This window comes from Natrix helvetica (assembly GCF_964273705.1).
Source record: "Natrix helvetica genome assembly, chromosome: 7".
In the NCBI taxonomy this organism is placed as follows: Eukaryota; Metazoa; Chordata; class Lepidosauria; order Squamata; family Natricidae; genus Natrix; species Natrix helvetica.
In genome coordinates this window covers 65,216,635-65,243,087 of record NC_138558.1, presented here as the reverse complement: position 1 = coordinate 65,243,087, position 26,453 = coordinate 65,216,635, and the positions used below count along the sequence as shown (strand labels likewise).

The 26,453-nt window shown below is 42.4% G+C and overlaps 2 protein-coding genes across 16 annotated transcripts in view; one reads left to right on the top strand and one right to left on the bottom strand.

The window, feature by feature from the left end:
• The window catches only part of FIP1L1 (factor interacting with PAPOLA and CPSF1), a 44,360-nt gene extending 34,347 nt beyond the window's left edge, over nt 1–10,013 (top strand). For 8 of the 9 annotated variants that reach the window (XM_081959308.1, XM_081959304.1, XM_081959310.1 and 5 more), the window contains 3 exons: nt 5,020–5,233; nt 7,610–7,750; nt 9,683–10,013. In XM_081959308.1, the coding sequence (XP_081815434.1) occupies nt 5,020–5,233; nt 7,610–7,750; nt 9,683–9,833 (506 nt within the window). In that variant the 3' untranslated portion in view covers nt 9,834–10,013. The remainder of the gene's footprint in view (nt 1–5,019; nt 5,234–7,609; nt 7,751–9,682) is intronic. The other variant, XM_081959303.1, reaches the window with a different exon arrangement.
• Nucleotides 10,014–11,245: 1,232 nt separating this feature from the next.
• Nucleotides 11,246–26,453, bottom strand: part of LNX1 (ligand of numb-protein X 1) — a 181,817-nt gene continuing 166,609 nt past the window's right edge. For 6 of the 7 annotated variants that reach the window (XM_081959294.1, XM_081959293.1, XM_081959292.1 and 3 more), the window contains exons 10-11: nt 14,192–14,350; nt 11,247–11,866 (exon numbers count right to left, since the gene is read on the bottom strand). In XM_081959294.1, the coding sequence (XP_081815420.1) occupies nt 11,731–11,866; nt 14,192–14,350 (295 nt within the window). In that variant the 3' untranslated portion in view covers nt 11,247–11,730. Of the gene's footprint in view, nt 11,867–14,191; nt 14,351–26,453 lie in introns of all 7 variants that reach the window. The other variant, XM_081959297.1, reaches the window with a different exon arrangement.

Genomic DNA, 26,453 nt, shown 5'->3' with positions numbered 1-26,453 from the left:
CGTGATGGCGAACCTATGGCATTTGTGCCAGAGGTGGCACGCAGAGCCCTCTCTGTGGGCATGCATGCCATCGCTACCTGCTCTTCTGGTTTCTGGTGCGCGAGCCAGCTGGTTTCCACGGGTGCTGGAGGACAGGCCATTTTTCAGGCTGTTTGGAGGTCATTTTCCCAGCCTGTTTTCTGGGCCATTTTAGGCCATTTTTCTTCACAGGCGCCAGAGTGCCAAAAAATGGCCTGAAAGTTGCCCGAAAAATGCCCAAAAGCAGGCATGTGAGCCCCGTCCAGCTAGTCTTCGGGTTTCTGGGGCTCTGGCGTGCACACATGCACGCCCACCCCAGTTTGGGCACTCAGTGCCGAAAGCATTTGCCATAAGTGTCTTAGCCTATAAAAGGAAAGGATCGGGGCGGGTATGATCCCTTGTCTTCTAGTACTTGAGGGCTGTCACAGAGAAGATTCTCCAAAGCATCAGAGGGCAAGACAAGAAGCGAAGGATGAAAGCTTGTTTAAAAAGAGATCCAAGCGAGAAGTAAGGAGAATTTTTCTGACAGGGAGAACAATAAATCAGTGGAACAGCTTGCCTTCCAGAATGCTCCCCTTGCTGAAGGTTTTCAAACAGCCATTTGCCTGGGCAGGAGGTTGGACTAAGAGACCTCTTGAGGTCCCTTCCAGTCCTATATTCTATGATGCCTTTTGGATAACAGGAGAAGCTGAGGATATTCCGAGTAACACAAGCTACCTTTTCCTTGAACTTCTCTAGGAATCAGCTTTTTGAAAAACACTTTTATTCTCCTACTTAGACTTAATGATTTTCCCTCTTGTGGTTAATAGTGGTAAGGCTGATGTTAAAAAATAGTGCCCTTGGAATTCTCGTTTTATACATCATCAATATTTTTTTAAAACTTTTGTTGTTATGGGGAAATCACTTGTTGCCTTTTCATAACACGTCATTCCCATTCAGAGCTCCTCTATAGATTCCCCCTTGGCGAACCTTTTTCTTACAGTGAGCCAAAATTGCGAGTGGGCATGTTATTGCACACGCACGCGTGACTCCTCAATCTCCCTCTGCCACCTGCGCATGCATGCGTGGCACACCCACCCACACCGTGCATGCATGCGCGACCACGCCCCAGGCTCTGGAACCTTTCCTGAAGCTTGGGGAAGGCAAAAATGGCCTCCCCTGGCCTCCTGGAGGCCCTCCGGAAATCAGCTGGCCGGCGCACGCATGCACGCCGGATCTGACAGCCGGCGTGCCACCAAATACCGCTCCACTTGCCACCTGTGGTTTGCCTTCATGGTTCAAGAGCATTGTAATTTCATTCTTAGTATTTGTGAATCTCTCCACGTTCCTGGTGTGGAAATTGTACTGGTGATGTCCTATTTGGTAATAGTGGAAACTTATGCTTCTAACTGAAGGATGATTAAAAATTCCTGGTGCTCAGAAATTCCTTATCCTTCAAAAAGGAGAAATCAAGTGGCTTTTCCTTTCCTTGTCCCTACTCCCTTTCCAGTGCTAGGGGGTTATCTTGCGAGGTAGTTCAGTACATTCTAATTCATGTTTTTTTGTCCTAAATACATTGTTCAGGATGATTATTTGCTTGTACTTTTATGAGCGTGAATGCTCAAATGAAATAGCAAAAAAAAAATCCAAACGCCTTGATTATCTACAAATTCTGAATACACTGGAGTCAGGCCATTTGGGAAATAAGTTCATTGATTTCCATTTTGGATTGTAAGACTGGGATTTGCTTCCAAATAAATACGATGCCGTACACATGATTTAGTATTTGGTATAATTTCAGTCAATTATTTGAAAAGCTTTATAAATAAAATAATTTCTCAGTGACTAATGTCACTTTTAAGCAGTGACTCTGCAGCAGTTTAGAGCATCAGGCAGCATCCGGAAATGAATCCCTGTGCACATAGAAAGAATATCTGTATCCTCCTTCAGATACATTTTGCTTTTTTCAGTAATTGATGTTTTAGTACAGACTCCTGATAATAGGAGTTACTTTCAATTTATAACCAGTAATTCAATTTGTTACCAATAATTGGGACCAGAATTTCTGTCGTAAGTCAGCGTGGTTGCAAAATGACTCATCGTATGACCAGACACAATTGTACAACCATTTTTATTATATATTCATGATATGAATCATGTCATTAAGTGAATCTGGCTTCCTGAATTGAATCCTTGGCTTGTTGGGAGCCAGCTGGGAATGTCACAAACTGCAATCACGTAACATCAAGACCCTGCAACCATCATAAATGCCAGCCAGATGCCAAGCATCAGAATTGCAATAACGTGGACCATGGGGAGGAGGTGCAGTGGTCATAACTTTGAGGACAGGTTGTGAGTCATTTTTTTCCCGAAACCATCGTCACTTCGAACTGTTGCTAAAGAGAACAGTTGTAAATCAAGGACTATGTGTAAGGCTAAAATTAACATGTGATGCTTGAGGTAACTTTTTCCACATATTTATACATTTTCAGGACTTAGAGACTAGAACCTCTCTTTATTAGTGTGTTGGTTTGGTTTTAAGTGCTCAGTGCCTAGTAAATTGGTTTGGGTGAGTACTGAATGAAAAAATAACCTATTTTATTCCAAGCTGAGAGTAAGAGAGCTTGGAATATTTTGAACAAAGTCTACTCTGGCAGGAGAAACCAAAACAAACAAATCAAGTTTCTTCTATAGGGCACAGGGAGAAATCAAAATAAGTATCTGGGTTTTTTTTTTGTCCTAAAACAACACAACAAGGTGAGATGATCATTTGCATTGAGTGGTGCCAATCACTATTACTTCATAAAATTTTGTCAAGGAATATTTTCTTTTAAAGAAAAAACTAGATAACCCGGCGTTGCCCGGGTATTTATTTATAGGGGGAAAATGTCTGGACCGACTGTAATTTTTAATGTTGGATTGTCCCCCTTACCAGAGGGAGCCCCTTCTGGAGTACTGTGAAGCCATTACCATGGCAACTCCACTGCTCTGTACAGTAGAAGCCATTTTACGGCAATACAGTAGAAGCCATTTTAAGACACAACAGGCTTTATCCTAACAGAACATACACCCCAAGGGTGTGAGGGGTGTCTTAACCCCACAGTATTTGTTTCCAGAGAGTAAGTCATCTGTGTACCAAGTTTGGTTGAAATTGCTCGAGGCGTTCCAGAGATGCTGGAACATCTACACAAACACAGCCATTTTTATATATATATACCGTATTTTTCGAAGTATAAGACACACCTAGCTTTTGGGGAGAAAAACTCTGCCTCCCAGCAATTTCCCTCCTTGCAACAAACAGCAAACAGTACAGACAATATGCACAGTTTGTAGTGTTACCTTTCCGACTATACTTGTACAGATGCTGTTAAAATTGATGTGGCTTTCTGGAAGTATTCTCTGCTATTTAAAAGAAGATACAATAGCACTGGGCCTCTTCTGATCAAGCATTTATTTTAAAAAGCTTCATTTTGTTAAGATATCAAGAACAATAATAAAGCAGTCTTTAAAAAATAAGTAATAATTGGAACATTCTATAAGCATTTATAGTTTTGACTTACCTCCTTGCAGCAAACAGCCTGATTAGCACAAGAAAAAAATCTGCCTCTGCCCCCCCAACAATTTGCCTTGTGGTGCAAACAGCAAGTTTCACTTTCAATTTCTCCTGATCATCAGCTGTTTCAGGCTTCAGGGATTGCTATAGCCTATTGCAAGTCCCTGTTTGGTTCAAGGAGGTAAATTGCTGGGAGGCAGAGGCCAAAGGGTTGGAGCCGGTGGGGGTGGGTGGGTGGGCTACATTCAGTGTATAAGACGCACCCAAATTTTCACCCTCTTTTAGGGGGAGGGGAAGGTGCGTCTTATACTCTGAAAAATACGGTAGATAGATGAAGGGTTTTCAAAGTTCCCGTTTCAATTAATGGAAGAAACAGACGAACATCCTTTTTGGTGCCTATGTACAACCCACCTCAAAGCTGCGTTCAGTTAGGAAAGATAGTTTCACTTCAATACAGGCCACCAGCAACTATAAAATTAACATACCTTGAATCCTTGGCTTCAGATTTGCTTGAAATGCACCCTTTTGCTCTTATATTTAGTGGTTAGGGTGGGCTGGGCACCTCACTAAGAGAACCCAGTGCTATTACATGGCAGTCTGGGAATTACAATTATTCCATGCCAATTTTTTTTTTTATTTAGCAGCAAATTTGCTTTCCAGGCAGGCAACATATTTTCAAAATGCCTGCCTCTTTAAATGTGTTCCTAATTTGAATCTTCCTCATCCTTGCAGTCACCGTCTGCCCTTAGTTCCAGTAATGTGGCAGTTTATGGGTTGTGGGATTCTCTCCGTCTTCCTGCCTAACCAACAAATGCTAATTTACAGATGTCAAAATACTCAAAAACAACATGAAATAAGTCCCCGCATTTTATCCTTGGCTGAGTTCGAAACTCCAGAATATAAAACGTTTTGTTTTTAGTTTGGAGCACTTTAAGCACCTCTGCCAAACTTGGAACATTTTGCAGGTATCTGGGTCTCTTTATCTTTTTAAAGTTCAGAAAAACAATGTCAAAGAAAGTAAATAAGCGCAGCTGCAATTACAAAAGAACACAAGGGTGGCTTTTAAATATAATATTCCCATAAAATAAGGGAATAGATTCTCATATTGACGCTGCTTTTAAAATTGCTACTGGAATAACCACTGGGAAACAATTAGTTTATAACAGGGGTGTCCAAACTTGGGAACTTTTAAGACTTGTGGACTTCAACTCCCAGAATTCCCCAGCCAGCATGGCTGGCTGGGGAATTCTGGGAGTTGAAGTCCACAAGTCTTAAAGTTCCCAAGTTTGGACACCCCTGGTTTATAACCTTTATTCAATCCGCCATTCAAGGTGGGTTTTCCAGTTAAGCCTTCCATCCTTAGGCTTCCCTTTTATAAATAGGGAATAATCCCAGTGCAATTCATTTTACGCTTTTCAGATGTTTCAGACTTTTTTTTTGTTTTCTAACCCTGGGATTTTTTTCTTTAGTCACCTTTCCGCACCTTACAGGTTCTACCCCATCATGGACTAGTCTCATGGACACAACCAAACAGTGGGATTATTATTCCAGAAGAGATAAAGACAGAGAGCGTGAAAGAGATCGAGACAGAGAACGGGATCGAGATCGTGACAGGGAGCGGGAGCGGACCCGAGAAAGGGAGCGGGAGCGAGAGCACAGTCCGACCGCAAGTGTGTTCAATAGGTGGGTATCAGGACCACATCCGAGGCTTCGCAGTGAGAGTTCAGGGCCTGCTTTTAAAAAAAAATGTATTTCAAACTTCCCATGCAGCTGCATATTCTTAGGGGACAAAGGCTGGCTTTTGTTTTTCCTTTCCCTCTGAAAGCCTAGCCAGCTAACTCAAATTCAAACCAGAAGTGCAGAAATAAACACTACATACAAGACCCAAAACTAAGAGGGTGAGTTTTGTTAAGTCACAGAAAGGAGTGGAATCACCTCTGCGAAATGTTCATACCGAGACCTATTTCCCCCCCCCCCTCATTTGTAAAGTGATTTTATATTAAATAATTCTCTTCTTTTCAGCTTCAAAATGCTATGTGCATTAAGGGTTGAGTTTAAAATATATTAAAATGATGTTTGTTCTTATAGAGCAGTGTTTCTCAACCTTGGCAAAGTCCACAGGACTTAAAGTTGTCACGGTTGAGAAACACTGTTATAGAGGCTTAGTACTAATGTTCTCTACTTAATATGTTTTGTGTTATAAATTACAGGGTCAGTGTCTCAGTCATTAAGATCAGTTTAACATCTGTTCCTTAGGCACCTTGATTGAAAGCACAAAACGATCTGGTCATTCCAGGGTGCCGAAAGGAACCTTAATGACTTCCAGGCCTAGGAAAGATGCTGTCTTGCTTGCAGACTTAACCAAAAAGGAGGTTCTTTCTTCTTCTTCTTTTAATGTGACTAAATTATCTGACATCCATAGCAAAACTACTGTCACATGACAGTGTGAAAAGCCAGGGAGTCATTAGCCTAATAGAATCATCCTTTGTGGAATAACAAGAGAAAGTGGGAAGCTTGGGAGTCATAAGGTATGATATCCTGGAACAAATAACAGTCTTTTAACCATTTTCAGTGCCTTTTGAAAATTGAGTCTTAAGATTAGAAAGAATATGTTGTACCTCCATGACTGACATGCACTGTAAGCAGGCATTGACATTATGCTCTGGTAAAAGGTCAGATTCACCTGACTTGGTGGACTCACGGTGTAATTTTATTGGTAGAACTACTGAAGCGGTTTGCCATTTGCTGATGTCAACTGCTGCCTTATGCTTGCTTCTGTGCTTCTTTACTATGTGGTGACAGTCTGCCTTGAACTCTTGGGGAAGGTGGCTGGGAGGGGGAATGCTTGGGGGAAAACGAAAGTAATGGCTGTATCTCCCTGAGATGCTGCTTCAGGGTCACCTGGCTGGGAAAAGAATGCAGCTGCATACCAGACTGCATACCAGTGAGTTCTGAAAACATCTTGCTGGAATTTGATTGGTCCTCTGTGTGTGTGTGTGTGTGTGTGTGTGTGTGTGTGTGTGTGTGACCAGTGGAGGAATCTTAGGGATTGCATGATTCTCAGTTCTGGCTATGCATTACTGCGATGCACCTAATAAAAAATACCTTTCCCGACAAATGGAGCCAAGGATCGTTTCTGTTTAGAGACTTAAATTTGAGGCAGGTCTCACAGCTGTATTGTAGTCTATTTTTTCCCAGCTATCTAGAATGCAACGGGATTTTTTTTATCTATCAATCCACCCGTTTCTCCTTAACTTTTGAACCCAGACAAGCCCAAAGCCTACTTTGTGGTGTCTGCCTTAGCTGTAACTTTGGGAGAGTAACATGTCTTGAAAGATCCAGGAAGCAGCCAAATCAGATGAGTAGGTGGCAGAGTCAGGCAGCATCAAGGCAATCTTGAGGGGGAAAAGGGAATGGAGCTGTCAGAGAGACAGACGCAGAGCCTGGGTCGTCCATCAGCCCTCAGATGAAGAGTCAACAGCTTCCAGGTCTGGAGGTGGCTGATGAGGAAGAGGAGGAACAGCTGGGTCCAGTGCCTGATGCACTGATGCACAGAAGGCAGAGGAGAGGAGAGCAGTGGAAATCTATGGGCCGGTCCTTGGGATGGAAGAGCCACCACTGCTAGCAAAGCCCCACCCTAGCTCTGGGGATAAAAGGCAGGAGGCGGAGATGAATAGATGTGGCACACAACTATTCCTCTCCCTGCTGGACATACTTATTAGCCTGCTGTGTGTGTGAGAGAGAAAGACTGACTTTACCAAGGCTGTTGGCTCACCTAATAAAGGGAACATTTATTTAACTATAGAGGATTTGCCCTGTTTGGGAGCCAGGTCACAACGCTTTCATCCTGCCTTCTGAAGGCTAAAACACCCAAACGCACCAGCTGACGTTCCCTTGCATTACACGTTCCTGCCTGAATCAGCCTTTGAGGATTATTCTTCGTGGAACACAGAAAGCAGACAAAAGGTTCCCAACGATAACCGCTCTGTGCTTTAGGTATATATGGGAGAAGCCCAAGAGTTGCTAACTTTAGTTTGAGGAATGTTCTTTCCTTCTTAGTGATGAGGAGCAGAGATACAGATACAGAGAATATGCGGAGAGAGGCTATGAACGACATAGGACAAGTCGAGAGAAAGAAGAGCGGCACCGAGAAAGGAGACACCGAGAGAAAGAAGAGACGAGACACAAATCGTCACGGAGGTCAGTTCCTTACTGAGCTATCAGATGGTTGGTTTCTAGGTGGCGCTTAAAATAGAAATGTTGGCTATCCTGTAATACCCCCCCCTCTCTTTTTTTCCTAGTAAAAAATGAATGTTTGATCTAATCAAAGAAATCTGAATATAGGTGATAGAATCAGAATCTTTTTTTAGTTTGATCATGGAAGCTTTTTAACGAAAGGTTCAGTTCACTGGTCTTGGTGGGCTGTTTAGATCCCTGAGCAGTGATGGAACCCACTGTCTTTGGGGGGACAGCGAGGGTTTGGTTTCCGTTCTTTGCCAAAGCGCCCATTTGTTCATTTCAAAATCGGGTCCCAACCTTTTACCTCAGGGGTATCAAACTCAATTTCATTGAGGGCCGCATCAGGGTTGTGTTTGACCTCGGGGCCAGGCTGGGTGTGGCCAGCTCGATGTCACTCTGGTTGGGGGCGCCTGTGGTGGCCCAAGCGTCTGCTAGTGAAAACAGGCTCCCAAGCTCCGTTTGTGGTGGAAAGGGCCTCCTGCAACCCTCTTGTCAGCGAAAACGGAGCTCCAGAGAGCCACATGCAGCTCTCCCGAGCTCCGTTTTTGCTGGCAGAGGCCCTGCAGGCTGGTCCTTCTCTGTTTCCAGGGCGGCCCCGCGGGCCAGATCTAAGCACCCCTTGGGCCACATCTGGGCCCCAGGCCTTGAGTTTGACACCCCTTCTTTACCTTGTCTCTGAGGAGAGACTGACCAATAGAGCAGCAGTCTTTTTAATGCCCTTTGCTTATTTGCCAAGTGAAACATTTGCACTTGCTTCCTCCCTTTGCTAATACAGGTAGTCCTCAACCTACCACCACAATTGAGCCCAAAATATCTGCTAAGCAAGACGTTTGTTAAAATCACCTTTATAAAAATCTAATTGGGTTAATCAACATGATCTATGGCCCTGTGTGTGAGAGCGTGAGTACATATAATCCCCCAGCTACAACCACAACTGAACCCAAAATTCATGTTGCTAAGTGAAAGATGTGTTAAGTGAATTGCTTGCTACATTTGTTAAGTGAACCACTGCAACTGTTAAGTTAGCAACACGGTTGTTAAATGAATCTGGCCTTCCATGTTGACTTTGCTGGCAAGTCGCAAAAAGGCATCACATAAACCTGGGAACACTGCAACCGTCATAAATATGAATCAGTTACCAAGCATCTGACTTTTGATCATATGACCATAGGGATGCTACAAGGGTGTGAAAAATTGTCAAAAGTCACCTTTTCCACTGTCGCCGTAATTTCGAATGGTCACTAATGGACTCTTGTAAGTTGAGGACTGCCTATAGTTTATAGTCAAAAACAAAAAACAAAAATCCCAAGAATTTCTCAAGAACATAACAATTAAACAATTGTTTTAATTGTTAAACAATTTCAAAGTCTACCTTTGTGAATGGAAATCCTGTGAAAGCTGTGAGTTCTCCTTTGGAGAAAAATTCTGGCCTCTTCGTTGGGGACACTTAATTTAATTTTAAGTGCAGTTATTGGTGTGAAGCGGCTGCCAGCCTGTGCTCAAAATAAACGATGGCAGATGAAAATCCCAAGAGAAGCTTAATATCAGAAAAACTCTGAATCTAATATCTGCAAAACTTCAGCCTCTTTCTGGTTTTGATTGATGATGAGGGAAGCTCATTCGAAGACATCATTGCACAGACTAAATCATCGTTTTATAACAGGGGTCTCCAACCTTGGCAACTTTAAGCCTGGTGGACTTTAACTCCCAGAATCCCCCAGCCAGCACAGCTGCTGGGGAATTATGGGAGTTGAAGTCCACAGGACTTAAAGTTGCCAAGGTTGGAGGCCCCTGTTTTATAACACACAGAACTTGAAAAGTAGGGTGGTGGCACTCAGTCTGGGCTCCATTAAAACTTTTTGTTCTTTTTTTCTCCCCTGTTTCTTTCCCTAGTAACAGCCGACGCCGCCATGATAGTGAAGAAGGAGAGAGCCACAGGAGGCATAAACATAAAAAGTCAAAAAAGAGCAAAGAAGGAAAAGAAATGGGTGGCGGCGAGCCTGCCTCCGAACAGGAGAATACTGAAGCTGCCCCTGCAGAATAGGCATGCGATGTTTTTGCCTACTTGCTTATATTAACGCCAGAAATAGATTGCTCTAAATCTAATTATTTTTCTGGATCTTTAAAATGTTGCTCTTAATCTTGTTCTGTTAGTAGAAAAGCATACGTTTAATTTGGGTTTTTGAAAATAAAAGAGTGATTTTTTTTCCATGTTAAAAGCAGACTGTTTTGTCTTTGTGCCATTTGAACAAATGAAGACGTTGCCGAAAAGTTCGTGTTTGGTTACTTGAGATTCCTTGCATTTAATCCAAGATTCATCAAAATGGAAAGCGCAGAAGTAATACAAAGGTTTCTCATATTCAAATAAATATTTCACACAAGGCAGTTGTTCTGGACACTCAGTAGACTTGTTTTCTGAAGGATGAAGCATTGTTTCATTTAGTCCTTTAGATAAGTAACGTATTTTTTGGAGTATAAGACGCCCCCCCTCCCCCGGTTAAAAATTTGGGTGTGTCTTATACACTGAATCTAGGCCCACCCACCCACCAGCCCCCACCCTTTGGCCTCTGCCTCCCAGCAATTTACCTCCCTGCAGCAAACGGGGAAAATGGGGCTTGCGGAGGCTGCAATAGGCTATCCCTGAAGCCGGAAACAGGTGGTGATCGGGAGGTGCTTAAACTGAAAGTGAAACTTGCTGTTTGCTCCATGAGGCAAATTGCTGGGAGGAAGAAGCAGATTTTTTTTCTTGTGCTAATTAGGCTGTTTGCTGCAAGGAGGTAAGTCAATAACTATAAACGCCTATAGAACGTTCAAATTACTAGACTTATTTTTTAAAGGCTGCTTTATTATTGTTCTAGACAACACACTGAAGAAGGTTTTTAAAATAAATGCTTGATCTGAAGAGGCCCAGTGCTATTGTATCTTCTTTTAAATAGCAGAGAATAACTATACTTCCAGAAAGCCACATCAATTTTAACAGCATCTGTACAAGTATAGTCGGAAAGGTAACGCCACAAACAGTGTATATTGTCTGTACTGTTTGCTGTTTGTTGCAAAGAGGCAAATTGCTGGGAGGCAGAAGCAGATTTTCCCCCCTTCTTTTCCTCCTCAAAAGCTACGTGTGTCTTATACTTCGGAGCATGTTATACTCTGAAAAATACGGTAAATATATTTTAAATAAAAAGTTAGCCTATCTTGCCTAGAAATCCTTCATGTGTCAATAGCATCCAGGTGGAATGTCTCCTGTATTTGATCATACAGTTGTGGGTAGGTCACTGTAGATAAACCAGGCAGTTTCTGGCTTTATTCTTTGCTTCTACTGCTCCTTACCATGGCCGTTAGGATGCTGGTTAAGAAGAGTCCAACCCAGAATGGAAGGATAAAAACAGACTAAAACAGAGCACTCAGATGAAATGGTTGATTTCATGGGTTTGAATGTTTCATGCAAAATCTGAGTATTTTTGTCCTTTTTTAATTAAATTAATCTGGCTTTACAAATTACAATTAATTTAATAGTAGAAGTAAAATACACAATTATATATTGGAAAGAATTTTTTTTTAAAAAAAAAACCTTCTTTTACTGAGCACAAAAGGGAAATCAATAGATTCATCAGCCGACCTTCGACGTCTTGCATAGATGCGTAATCATTAGAAAAGTATTTCATCACTTCAGGGTTTCTGAAATCACTTTCAAATTAGCTAAAGTTGTTTCCCTCCTTTATGTAAAGAGCAGGTGAAACATAGATATAAAAATACCAGCATGAAACATATTCACAATAAGTTGTGTACCTTGATTGACACCAGTAGCTTTCCATAGACAGCACGTATATGCACCATGGAGCATTTTAAGACTGTTCTACTTACATAATGCACATCGATACTTTGCTACCCCAAAAAAAAGGTACACAGGGATTCGTTTGTTTCCAGTTGAAAACACATCTTTATAAAAAGGTGCCAGGCCAGGATGCAATAGTGAGAGTAAGTTTCCCCTTCAGTTCTTTTAACATCCTTGCCAAAGAGGTGTGCGCCATTCCTGAGATATTCCTGCCATTCACTGCAAGGAGGATGTCACCACACCTGGGAGGGGGAGAGGAGAGCAAATAAAGCTAAGTTTAGGCTCATCTGCAATACCAAGACAGTTTTCTTTATTTTGCAAATGTTTGGTGTTCAGAATTGCCAAAGTTCTCATATTAGGGAGCTTTCCAAGAGTATTTAATCAAACCTGATTACCTCAGCTTTGCACCCGAACCCAACTTGAGAATCACTTCAGATGTTTGTTTACTGGGTGGTATAAAATTGAACCTGTTTTGATGCATAATCATTCCTTGGGGAGTGTTTCTGTTGAAGCCATTGGTCAGTCCCTTTCATTGCCTATAACCAGAAGCACTTGTGGCCATACAATATTTTGCTATTTCAGGATGATATTTGGCGTCATAAGAATGTGTTTCCTACGTCACCCAAGTGAGTTAAAGAGATTGTGAAGATAGGCCTGAACCTTAGACTCACATGTTCACTAGATGCAAAATTAGGTCACACATTTTGGTTGCCACGATGTAAAAGAGGATGTGGAGACTCTAGAAAGAGTGCAGAGAAGAGCAACAAAGATGATGAGGTGGGGTGGAGGCTAAAACATAATAATAATAATAATAATAATAATAATAATAATAATAATAATAATAATAATAATAATAATAATAATAATAATAATTTATTAAATTTCTAGACCGCCCCCTCTCCCCGGAGGGACGGTCCGGTTACAGAAACTGGGGATGTCTAATAGAAAGAAGGACTAGGGGAGACATGATAGCAGTCTTCCAATATCTCAGGGGTTGCCACAAAGAAGAGGGAGTCAAACTATTCTCCAAAGCCCCAGAGGGTAGGCCAAGAAAAAATGGGTGGAAACAAGGATTAGAACTTAGAACTGAGGAGAAATTTCTTGATGTTAGAACAATTAACCAGAGGAACAACTTGCCTGCAGAAGTTGTGAATGCCCCAACACTGGAAGACTTTAAGAAGATGTTGGATAGCCATTTGTCTGAAGGGGTGTGGGGTTTCCTGCCTAAGCAGGGGGTTGGACTAGAAGGCCCCCAAGGTCCCTTCCAAATCTGTTATTCTATTTATTTCATTTATAAACTGCCACATCTTCAGATTCTTGGCAGTTCAAAGAACAATTGTAGAACAACCCCTCTGAGCATCACAGCCCAACCCCACCTGGAAGCGGGACACAATTTTGCTCCCAGGTGCATGTATTCTCACAATGTGCCTCACTATCAATTACTGTATCAATTGTCTGGTTTAGCACAATTATGTGTGAAAGGGAACAAAGGCTCAGGTAAGCAGGATAAAACAAGTTGTTACAAAAGAATTCAATCGCTCTGGGTAAAATGTTAACTCGTTTTATGCTAAAACCAACGTTCACTTTCTTGTGTCTATTTCTGTAGCCTAGATAAAAGAGCTAGCGGTGATTCTCTCTTGGGTAGGAAATACAGCTTCCATCCATTCCTTGTATGGTACAGAACACCAAACATTTGCAAAGTAAGTGGTAGTCAGAAGAAAGTAGGATCTTTATTCAGATTCATTTTCGACTGTGTCAGAACAATTACTTCTATAATCAAAGAAGAAGGCAATTGGCATAAGCCAGGGGTGTCCAAACTTGGCAACTTTAAGACTTGTGGACTTCAACTCCCAGAATTCCCCAGCCAGAGCTGGCTGGGGAATTCTGGGAGTTGAAGTCCACAAGTCTTAAAAGTTGCCAAGTTTGGACACCCCTGGCATAAGGTAAAAGGTAAAGGTTCCCCTTGCACATATGTGCTAGTTGTTTCTGGCTCTAAGGGGCAGTGCTCATCTCTGTTTCTAAGCTGAAGAGCCAGCGCTGTCTGAAGACGTCTCCGTGGTCATGTGGTTGGCATGACTAAACACTGAAGGTGCATGGAATGCTGTTGTCTTCCCACCAAAGGTGGTCCTATTTTTCTACTTGCATTTTTGCGTGCTTTCAAACTGCTAAGTTGGCAGAAGCTGGAGCAAGTAATGGGAGCTCACTCCGTTAAGCGGCACTAGGGATTCGAACCGCTGAACTGCTGATTTCTGATCGACAAGCTCAGCATCTTAGCCACCGAGCCACCACGTCCCTATGATCAGACCACAAATTTTTCAGTGAATCAAACATGTTCATAGATTATTCCCATTTTAGAAATGGTGGGAAGGATCCTTGGAAAACAATTGTGCTTAGATCCAATCCCTATAATCCATAAGTAAAAATGGGAAACATTTTTGTTAACAATCCTGGAAAAAAACGTTTTCAACATAGACAGCACAGAACAAAATGCTTCATGGGCCTAATTTGATCAAAGGCAACCTCAGTTATAAGACAGAATTTCCTTTTAATCAGTATGTTTTTATTACCTGATTCTTCCATCATTATATGCTGGGGTCCCTTCCACAATGGATTTGATAAAGAATGGCCTGTTTCCACTGTTTTCTTCATAACCTCCCACTATACTGAAGCCAAGACTTCCTGCTGCATTTCTTCGCAACACAATTTCTTTGCAACTATACAAAGACCTACAAAAAAAAAGCATTCCATTTAAGTCATATTTCTACCTTAAAGTTCTAGTAGTTGTTCATTATTTTCATTTTGCTTATTTGCTTCTTAGCCATAGCAGACTTTAAATTATCTGCCCTTCAGATTAAGATACATTTAGAATGGCTGTTTATAGGCTTATACACAGTCCTCCATTTAACAATAGTAATGCATCCTGGGATTTCTGTGGTATATCGTGATGGTTGTAAGTTGCAGCATCCATGTGAATGACCCATTTCTTGTGGCAGTCACTAAGTGAATTAACTGCCTGCAATGGGCTTTTTTGCCAGAAACTGGAAGAATAGCATAGCATGGCATGGCATGGCATGGCATGGAATAGAATAGAATAGAATAGAATTCTTTATTGGCCAAGTGTGGTTGGACGCATAAGGAATTTGTCTTTGGGGCATATGCTCTCAGTGTACATAAGGAGAATAAAAAATGCATTAATAAAGAATCATAAGATAATCATAAGATACAACACTTGGTAATAGTCATAGGTTACTAATAAGCAATCAAATCATACTAGGAACAAACAAAACAATATAAATTGTAAAGATACAAGCAACATGGTTATTGTCATAAGTGGAAAGTACTAGACAGGAAGAGAAGAAGAATAGTAATACAGTCTTAGTAAATTATTGGCAGTGTTGTGGGAATTAGTTGTTTAGCAGAGTGATGGCATGCGGGGAAAAACTATCCTTGTGTCTAGTTGTTCTGGTGTGCGGTGCTCTACAGCATGATTTTGAGGATAGGAGTTGAAACAATTTATGTCCAGCATGTGAGGGGTCTGTAGATACTTTCACAGCCCTCTTTTTGACTCGTGCGGTATGCAGGTCCTCAATGGAAGGCAGGTTGGTAGGTAGAAATTGTTTTTTCTGCAGTTCTAATTATCCTCTGAAGTCTGTGTCTGTCTTGTTGGGTTGCAGAGCCAAAGCAGACAGTTATGGAGGTGCAGATGACAGACTATAATTCCTCTGTAGAGAATTATATATTAATTATAATTATAGGAATTATATATTAATTATAATTAAACTGTAAACACCAGTTCCAACAAATAATAATAATAAGTTGCAGTGACATGGCCGCAGGATGCTGCAAACAGCCGTAAATATGGGCCATTTGCTGGATGTTCAAAGTGCAATACATCAGCACAAGGCGGTCCAGCCATTAGAGCTTTTTATCCAGGTCATAGATACTTTGGGGAGGGGGGATGTTGTAATTTCAAAGGGTCACTAAGCAACTAATTGTAAACCAAGGATTACCTGTAATTCAGCATTCTATGGATGCAAAACGTTTGCAGCATTGCATTATCAACATAGCTGATGAATCTTCTGTGTTGTAATTTCTATTTCTTTCTTTTAAAAGTCGCAGCACTCAGTGCTTTGCCTTTAAATTGGAGTAATTTAAAAATGAAAACACTGGTTGTTGTTTTTTTAAGGCAACAGATTTTTGCTCTGTTCTTCTGCAGGATTTTTATAGTATTGTAGATTAGACCCCTGAGAACTACAAATATTCACCTGCTGGCAGAATATAAATGTATAATGTTTGTATAGCTAGCCGGCTTCTAATGTGAAAAGCAGGTGGCTGTTGGCTCTTTTTTTTCATGGATCCAGTTTTATTCATTTACCATCTGAATTCCACTTTTCATGCAATCATAAATATAGCAGATTTACCAAGGTGTTGTCCAGTGTTGTCAGGATTTCACTATTATTGATAGCTATTCTTGGTACTAGGAAGCCACAAGGTTGTGTCTAATCATAAGGCATGTATTGACTTCCACAACTTTATTGTATTTTATAAACAACTGTATAGTTCAATTTACTAAAATTGGAGACATCACACTTTTGAGAGATAATCCGCTCATGATCTTCTAACAATTCTACAAATGAGTGTTAGGGTTTTTGCATATAGGGGCTTAATCTTAAAAGAGTGAGAAGAAACAACTGTATTTATTAGACTACTATGTCACCAGACTATTCCAGACTCCTTTCTTACAACAATAAAACAGAAAAAAATAATTAAAATTCTACAATAAAATATAAACAACACCAAGCCATCAAACGCATCCACTCGTTTCTAAATGCCCTCTGAAGAATTCAGTTTTAACCAACTTTGAAAAGGCAACAAAGCAAGACAACTGTTTCTTGACTTCAGCTCTCTCCCACAAAAAGGTGTGTGTGTGTGTGTGTGTGTGTAAGAGAGAGGGAGGGAGGGAGGGAGGGGAAGAGAATGGGAGGGAGGGAGGGAAAGAAAGAGAGAGAGGGAAAGAGAGAGGGAGGGAAACAGAGAGAAAATGAGAGAGGGGGAGGGAAAGAGAGGGAGGGAAGGAAACACACAAACAGACACAGAGAAATATAGAGGGAGAGAATGAGAGGGAGGGAAACAGAGAGAAAGAGAAAAAGAGAGGGAAAGAGAGAGAATGAGAGAGAATGAGAGAGGGGGAAGAGGGAAACAGGAAGGGAAAGAGCGAAAGAAACAGAGAAAGAGAGCTGGGGGGAAGAGACGGAGGGTGGGAGGGAAAGAGAGAGAGGGAAAGAGAGAAATAGAGAGAGAATGCGAGGGAGGGAAACACATAGAGAAACGGAGAGAGAAAGAGAATGAAGGGAAGAGAGAAAGAAACAGGAAGGGAAACATAGAGAGAAAGAAACAGAAAGAGAGCGGGGAAAGAGAGGGAGGGAAAGAGAGAGAGAAATAGAGAGAGAAACAGAGAATGATGAGGGAAGAGAAACAGAGAGAAAGAGAGAATGAAGGGGAAGAGAGCGAAACAGGAAGAGCAGGGGAAAGAGAGAGGGAGGGAGGGAAGGAAAGAGAGAAATAGAGAGAGAGAATGAGAGGAAGAGAGGGAGGGAAACACAGAGAAACAGACAGAGAGAAACAGACAGAGAAAGAGAGAATGAGGGGGAAGAGGGAAAGAAACAGAGAAAGAGAGAGGGGGGGAAAGAGAGAAGGAGGGAAACAGACACAGAGAGAAACAGAGACAGGGAAAAAAGAGAATGAGGGGGAGAAGAGAGAAAGGGAAAGAGAGAGAGAGAGAGAGAGAGAGAGAGAGAGAGAGAGAGAGAGAGAGAGAGAGAGGTGTATGCAAGTGCAACTGTTATATTCTCTATAAATTAAGTGAAGAGAAAAAGTGATAGGATTGTGACTCACTTCCATTTTGGCCCCAGGGTAATGAAAAGTGCACAAAACATCACAGCCTGGTCTCTCTGAAAACTTAACACATCCCAGGCAAGTGGGGATGAATCAGAGCAGCCACACACCCAAAGCTCCTGTCCATGTGTTTTGGAGATGGCTCTTTTAATGACTGGAACTTGCTTGGGTAATGCCTCTAGGCCTTCGGGACTTCAAAGCGGAAGGCTAAACCCTTCCATTGAGATGGAATGTCTCGCTCGGTCTTCAGTGACTCATAGTTTAGATGTTCTTGTAGGGTGTTGCATAAGGAAAGTACTCCATGTTCTTCCTCTAGCAGGGATATAATAAATGTTCTGCTACAGAATATCCTTGTCAGTGTTCATGCGGGAGATTGCATTTTAAGTAGAGAAAACAATGAAAAGAATCACTTATTCTGAAAAGACCCAGGCAGGCAGAGTAGAGTAGAGTATAAGTAGAGTAGAGTGTATAGTATAGTATAGTATAGTATAGTATAGTATAGTATAGTATAGTATAGGTAGAGTGGATAGTATAGTACTATACTACAGTACTGTAGCATAATGTATAGTGTAGTGTATAGTATAATGCATAGTATAGGATCGTATAGGATCGTATAGGATCGTACCCTACAGTATAGTGTATAGTATAGTGTATAGTGTAGTGTAGTGTAGTATAGTATAGTAGTGTAGTGTAGTGTCGTGTAGTAGTATAGTATAGTATAGTATAGTATAGTATAGTATGGTATAATGTATAGTGTAGAGTAGAGTAGATTATAGTATAGTGCAGTACAATCTAACCTAACCTAACCTAACCTAATCTATCTATCTATCTATCTATCTATCTATCTATCTATCTATCTATCTATCTATCTATCTATCTATCTATCTATCTATCATCTATCTATCTATCTATCTAACTATCTATCTATCTATCTATCTATCTATCTATCTATCTATCTAAATAGCTATGTGTGTGTCAGGGGTGGGTTTCAGTCGCCATTACTACCGGTTCAGTAGTAAAAAAAAATCCTTCCCCTGCCACATTCACCAAGCCACGGCCACCAAGCCACGGCCACAGAACTGGTAGTAAAAAAAAATGAATCCCACCACTGGCTTTTGCTCATAATCACTACTTTCAATCTAATTTTAGCTGTGGTGGCACAATGGTTAGATTGCAGTAGCAGAGACTAATTGCCCTGACTGCCGGCTGCCTGCAGTTTAGCAGTTTGATTCTGACTGGCTCAAGGTTGACCCAGCTTTCCATCCTCCCAAGGTGGGTGAAATGAAGACCCAGATTGTTGGGGGCAAGAGGCTGACTCTGTCAACCGCTTAGAGAAGGCTGTAAAGCTCTGAAGCAGCATATAAGTCTAAGTGCTGTTGCTATTGCTAATTTCAGATGGATCAGAATGGCAGGAGAAATTGCCGGTGTAATTCTTTAGAGCATGTCTCTTTAATTGTTTAGCGCTGGTGCAGCCTTGAATTTGCATGAAGGAATGGCCTTTCCGTATCAACCTCCAGATGACGGTATATGACATTCCAATGATGTTGCTCTTCCCTCAAAGGTCTTCCCATTCTAGCTACAGGAGAAGCAGTAAGTCCATTCCTTTTTCTTCTAAACTGCCTTCTCCATCCTCTGTCCTCTATACAGGTAGTCCTCAACTTACAACCACAATTGAGCCTAACATTTCTATTGCTCAGTGAGGCATTTGCTAAGTGACCTTTGTCCCCTTTTACAAACTTACTTGCCAGAGTTGTTAAGGGAATCACTGCCGTTGTTAAATTCATAACAAAGTTGTTACGTGAACCTGGCTTCCCCATTGACTTTGCTTGTCAGAAGGTCGCAAAAGATAATCATATGACCCCAGCAGTGGTGGGATACGACCGGTATGCCCCAGTACGGGGGTACCGGTGCCTGCTGGGAGCACCAGGTACCGTTCCGGTATGCTGCTCTGGAGGGCCCACTCACCCTCCCACGCTCCTTACCTGTAGTTGAGCTGTTCAGGGCTTTCGCGCACATGCACGGAGCGTATGGTGCCTGCACGACGCTCCGCCGAGCAGCTGGAGCGTCGCGGGCGGTAAGTACACATGCGGATGCTGCGCATGTGTGTGCGTGTGCTGTGCGCGTTCATGTGGGGGACACCCAGCCCCATTGCATCATACCTGTTGCAAGGGGATCTGGAACCCACCACTGGACCCCAGGCACTGCAGCCATCATAAATATGAATCAGTTGCCAAGCATCTGAATTTTGATCGTGTGACCATGGGGTTACTGCTATGGTTGTAAGCAGTGGTGGGATCCTGCCGGTTTAATAACCGGTTTGGTGATTGCCTGCTTCGCACGTGCCTGCCCACGTCAGCCGTTTTAACAAACGTACCTTCGACGTTACTTCTGGGGAGTAACACACCTGAGGCATGGAAATCTGCCCTGCCATGTGAATCAGCTGAGAGGATACAGGTAAGTAAAGCTCAGGGATGGGGGTGCAGGCCAACCTGATCGTCGGAGTGAATCAGTTCGTTCCCCAGCTGATCGTTGAGCTACCGTTTCACTAGAACTGGTCCGAACCGGCTGAATCCCACCCCTGGTTATAAGTGTGGGTAAAATGGTGATAAATCACTTTTTTTCAGTGCCAACGTAACGTTAAACGGTTAAATGAACAGTTGTAAGTCAAGGGTTGCCTGTACTGCAAAACTTCCTTTTTTTGTATTGATTTGTAAAGTCAAGTGTGTTTGTTTTTGAAGGTGCCTTTGGAATGACAATCAATCCATGTTAAATAATTCACAAAAGATTTCCAGCCTGAAACACACAAGTTAATCAGACCCTTATTCCTCCCAAGACAGTTCAATAACAAAAGGGGGGGGGGGAAAGAAAATACCCTTGAGGCCTATTTAACCTTTCCTCAGCTTTTGCTGGACGGTCGGTTGCCCTTCGTAGCACAAAATGAGAACTCTGCTCCTAAGAGGTTACATTCTTAGACCAAGGGGAAATGAGTTAATGTGTATTAATGTGATGCATATTCTGGTGAAAAAGACCTGCTTAAAGGGCTTCCAGATGTGGCACGCAAAACTCAGAAAAAGCAAGAACGGAAAAAACAAAGCGGCTGATGCAACTCACAAGGCAAGATTGAAGTAGGCGATAATCAGTTTTGTAAAAAGCAAGCAAATCCAAGTACTGAATCTCTGAGTGCCTAGTCAAATAAGCAAGGGCTAATAAGAAATACACCCCTGTTCCTGTCAATTATAATCAGCTTTTGCCTCTTCCCTCGTTAATCTGAATTTTTGAAGCCCAACACACTAGTGCAGCATACTAATTCCCCTTGGTTTTCATACACACTGTGGATCCTTTCTGTGAGTGGTGCTGCAGCTGGAGATATGATTACAATGAATTTCCTGTTTCCAAACCTGCTGACATGGTGGGTAATTTTCCTTGAGTAAAAGAGGCCATAGAGAGAGGGGAAGGATGGAGAAACCAATGCATGTATAGTTTGGCATGGGAAGAAGGAGCCCCAGTAAAATTTGCGGCTGGTGCTAAGAAAGCAAAATCTTTCTTTGAGGATACGGGCGTGAAAGCACACACACACACACACACACACACACACACACACACTTCCAAATTCTGTGCAAAATAATCAGGCGCCCTCTTTCGAATCACTCCAATAAGGCAGGAATAATGAAAGTCACTTTGCCATGCGATTGCCAAATATCATGCAACTGTTAAAGTTCCCCAGAAAGAAATAAGGCTGTTATTTCTTTGTTATAAAATAGAGATAATGTTGAGCATTGCCACATTTCCTGTCTGTGGGTGCTGAGGACAACATTTGTTGTTTACAGTTTCAAGCCGGCATTTAAACTATTTAATCTAATCCTTGTGAAACTCGGTTCTGACCTAGGCTTCCTGAGAAAGCATAAATCACAATCTGAGTCCCCCAAACCCTCTTTTATTTATACGGCTGTGAATTATGGTCATTCACAGCCCGCAAGGCTTCACAAACAGTTTATGAAGATTCTGACAGATGTCTGCTTGAGTTGCCACAGTCTTTCAGGGTAAGGTTGATAAGCATCCACCTTTATCTTCCTTTAAATGCTGCCAGAGACCTAATTGCCAATTAGTTTTGCAAGGCCAAACTTAGCACAGAGTCGAACAGAACTTCTCAAAGTTTGAACTGACCAAATTAACTAATTGGTTCCTGCAAAAGCTCACGTCCTGTTCGCTCCTCTTTTATGTCTTATGGGAGGGGACAATCATCTCCAAGCCTTACTCCCAAGTCGCCCCTTTTTTCTTAATTGTTCTTCTGGCAGCTCTACGCATGCGCACACTGGGAATAGGCTCCCACTGTTTTTCTGCCTCGCTGATGTCAGACACTGGAGGCAGCACATCTACTAGATGACCTTGGCCCCCTCTCTGCCTCCGATGCGGAGCCCTCATCCGAGCCTACCCCAGGCTCCAGGACTGGTCCATGTTCCTCCCCAACCTCCTCACTTTCCAACTCTGCTGCCAGCTCCGCAGGCTACCAGCAGACCACAACAAACTGTAGTTACAATATCCAACAACAAGGGTCCAATCATTGATTAAAGGTAAGTTTGCTAATAAGTAAAAGGCCATGAGTTCTCCATTTGCACTCCGCACTCTTATAAGCCTCTACACTTGTATTTTTAATATTTCTTTTGGGGGCTCTGCATTCTGTGTTTGCCTCTTCCTCTCCATTCCTTCTATCCAAGACCCCTTCTTAAGTATTTACACCATCTAGAAACTCTGAATTGACCCCAGCTTCTGTTGACTTCTTGCACATGTTTATATAATTCCCCAGATCTGACTCTACTTAAAATCTCATCAGTATTTCTTTTTCCTTTCTCTCTTCATTGGTTTTCACATTTTTTCTCCTTCTCCCATCTCCAGCTCTCACTTAAGAATTCACTTTTATTTACAGTGATCACTTCTTCTTAAATTTCAGTTTCCTGGTTTCCTCGATTCTATCCAGCCCATTTTAATTCTGGGCATTGATGTAACCCTTTCATTGATAAGCCAGCAATTTAATAGGGAAAACGAATAAGGTAAATTCTATCAATAGTTCAGGCTGATACTTGGTGGGCTTCATAAAGTAGCATGGAATATAGAATATAGAACGAGGTGAAAGATAAAGGATTCCGTGTGGACTGCAGAACTCTAACAATTCTTATCTATAAATGGGGGTGGGGGGGAAAGCCTGATATCAGTCTAGGGCAGTGATGGCTAAACTTTTCACTGGAGCGCACCGGAACCCAAAAGAGAGCAGTTGGCCACTGTGGATGTGCATGGTGGCCAGCTGCTCTTCGAGTCCCATTGCGCGCATGCACACAGGCCAGCTGGTCCAGCATGCATGTGCAACGGCCAGCTGCTCTCTCCTGGCTTCTGGCCCGTGCATGCGTGCTGGCCAGCTGGTCTTCATGCAAATAAGTCTTCATGCGCCAGAACCCAAAAGAGAAGCTGGCGATGATGCGCAAGCCCACCTCTAGCACACATGCCATAGATTCACCATCACGGGTCCAGAGGCATTATGTCACCGGAGGCCTACTCCAATGGGTCTTAATCATTTAATTGCAATATACATTTCACAAGCACATTTTCAAATGTTCTCTATCAACTGGTTTGCTATTGAAGTCTACATAATATGCCACAGAATCATAGGATGGTTTGCTTTGATGAAGCAATGGGGAGTAAACAGTTATTGCAAAATACAAACAATACAATACAAATACAAATACAAATACAATGGCAGAGTTGGAAGAGACCTTGGAGGTCTTCTAGTCCAAGGCAGGGAACCCTAGTCCCAGGCAGGGAACCCTATTTCAGACAAATGGCTGTCCAACATCTTCTTAAAAACTTCCAGTGTTGGAGCATTCACAGCTTCTGGAGACAAGCCATTCCACTGATTAATTGTTCTAACTGTCAGGAAATTTCAGTTCTAAGTTGCTTCTCTCCTTGATTAGTTTCCACCCATTGCTTCTTGTTCTACCCTCAGGTGCCTTGGAGAATAGTTTGACTCCCTCTTCTTTGTGGCAACCCCTGAGATACTGGAACAATGCTATCATGTCTCCCCTAGTCCTTCTTTCTCTTAAGCTAAACATACCCAGTTCCTGCAACCGTTCTTCATATGTTTTAGTCTCCAGTCCCCTAATCACCTTCGTTGCTCTTCTCTGCACTCTTTCTAGAGTCTCCACATCTGTCTGAAATGATATAGGGTTGTCTGCCTGAGCAGGGGGTATATATGCCTATTTTTCGGACTATAAGACACACCGGAGTATAAGACACACCTTAGTTTTTGGGAAGGAAAAAACTCCTCTGCTGGTAGGCAGAGGCACCAGAGGCACTCCGATGCCTCTGCCTACCAGCATCCATGGTATTCATCTGGCTGGCGTCCTGTCAGTGTGTGAGAGAGTTGAGGGCTGTTTGGAAGCAAACAGTATTTGCTGTGTGAGCAACAAGGAAGGAGACAGCAAGGAGCCTGGGCGTGGCTTGTTCTGTACTAAAGCTGCATGCTGTGCTGATATCTGAAACTAAAACGGAAAGTGAAACTCCTCTCCTCTGCTGAACTACCACATTGGAAAACCTGCTTTTGGTATTGTATATTTACTTCTTATATTTACTTATGTTCCCCGCAAAATGGCTTAAAAATAATCCTTGCACACATGTAACGTATAACTGAAACAAAACCACAAACACCCGCTTTCCAGTACAATCTTACATATTGCAATAAATATGAATAAGACTGAATAAAACAAAAGATTTGTGGCAAATCTGTTAAGAGTGTCTTGTGTAATTGATTTTCCTTATTTTATGGGCTGCTGAAGTTCAGGTTGAGGGTAAATTTAACAGTGTGTCATCCTGGCAGTACCTCATTTAAAAAAAATCAGGTTGATACAAATGTTGCAATGAAGTATAAATCAGATCCCAAGAAGACATTTAAATGCATTTTGTGAGTGGGTAACAAACTATGTACTTTGTGGTTTCGTTTTATTTGGGTTTTCTTTTTCTTTTCTTTTTTGCACAAAAATATAACACAGCTGCTTCTAGCCCATTAGAATAATTTTTAAGGCTGGCGGAGGGTGAAGGGGAAAGCGGTTTGGACAATTTCACCACCGCTGTGTGCAGAGTTTTTGAACATCTGGGCGAAGACAAACAATTTAAAACAACCTAGAACTGAAATGGTGCCTGTGAAATCCGCAAGCTGTATAGACGTTGTGCAAAGACCAGGGTGGTCCAATCTTAAAGCAGGACTCTCTGTGGATGTACAGGTAGTCCTCGACTTACAATAGTTCATTTAGTGACTGTTCGAAGTTACAACAGCGCTGAAAAAAGTGCTTTTTTACTACCGGTTCTGTGGGTATGGCTTCGTGGCCATGGCAGGGGAAGGATACTGAAAATCCCTATTTCCTCTCCATTCCAGGGGAAGGATACTGCAAATTCCCTCTCCACTCCTGGGGAAGGATACTGCAAATTCCCTATTCCCTCTCCACTCCTGGGGAAGGATACTGCAAAATCTCCATTCCCTTCCCACTCCAGGGAAAGGATACTGTAAAATCCCTATTTCCTCTCCATTCCAGGGGAAGGATACAGCAAATTCCCTATTCCGTCTCCACTCCTGGGGAAGGATACTGCAAAATCCCTATTCCCTCTCCACTCCTGGGGAAGGATACTGCAAATTCCCTATTCCCTCTCCACTCCTGGGGAAGGATACTGCAAAATCTCCATTCCCTTCCCACTCCAGGGAAAGGATACTGTAAAATCCCCATTTCCTCTCCATTCCAAGGGAAGGATACAGCAAATTCCCTATTCCCTCTCCACTCCTGGGGAAGGATACTGCAAAATCCCTATTCCCTCTCCACTCCTGGGGAAGGATACTGCAAATTCCCTATTCTCTCTCCACTCCTGGGGAAGGATACTGCAAAATCTCCATTCCCTTCCCACTCCAGGGGAAGGATACTGTAAAATCCCTATTTCCTCTCCATTCCAGGGGAAGGATACTGCAAATTCCCTATTTCCTCTCCATTCCAGGGGAAGGATACTGCAAATTCCCTATTCCCTCTCCACTCCTGAGGAAGGATACTGCAAAATCTCCATTTTCTCCCGATCAGATGGGATTCAGGAGGGAGAGAATAGATGGGGGCGGGGCAAGTCGGAGGTGGTATTTACCGGTTCTCAGAATTTTTGCTACCGGTTTGCCCGAACTGGTCACAACCTGCTGAACCCCACTTCGACCATTGTAGCATCCCCATGGTCACGAGATCAAAATTCAGATGCTTGGCAACGGAATCATATTTATGACGGCTGCAGTGTCCCGAGGTCATGGGATTACGAAGTTTCATTTTAATGTATGTCGATTAGGGTACATTTAAAGTGACTATAAAGTCCAGTTCTCTTATCATATTTTTTGACCTTCTGACAAGCAAAGCTAACGGGGAAGCCAGATTTGCTTAACAACTGTGTTAGTAACTTAACAACTGTAGCGATTCACTTAACAACTGTGGCAAGACCCAAAGGTGCTTTTTCAGGTAGCAACTGGACTTTCTTGTTTTTTCTTTGAAGACGTTTTGCTTCTCATCCAAGAATTCCCCACCATCCTGTCAGAGCTGAAGAAGCTTCTTGGATGAGAAGCAAAATGTCTTCAAAGAAAAAACAAGAAAGTCCAGTTGCTACCTGAAAAAGCACCTTTGGGACAACCATGACCTGGATGACTGAGAATCTCTCCAGACTTTTAGCTATCCAATTTGGGAGTAGGATTAGATTTCCAGGGGAAAAATGGCAAACTACAGGAACCAGAAGCACTAACTCAGGTGACCTCTGGGGACACAGATAAACCTGCAAGTGCTTAAATGACCCTCTAAAAGGATGCAAATGCCCAGCTGTCTGCAAGGAATATAATAAATCCTCCCATTCCCCACTATCCTGTGAGAGCTGAAG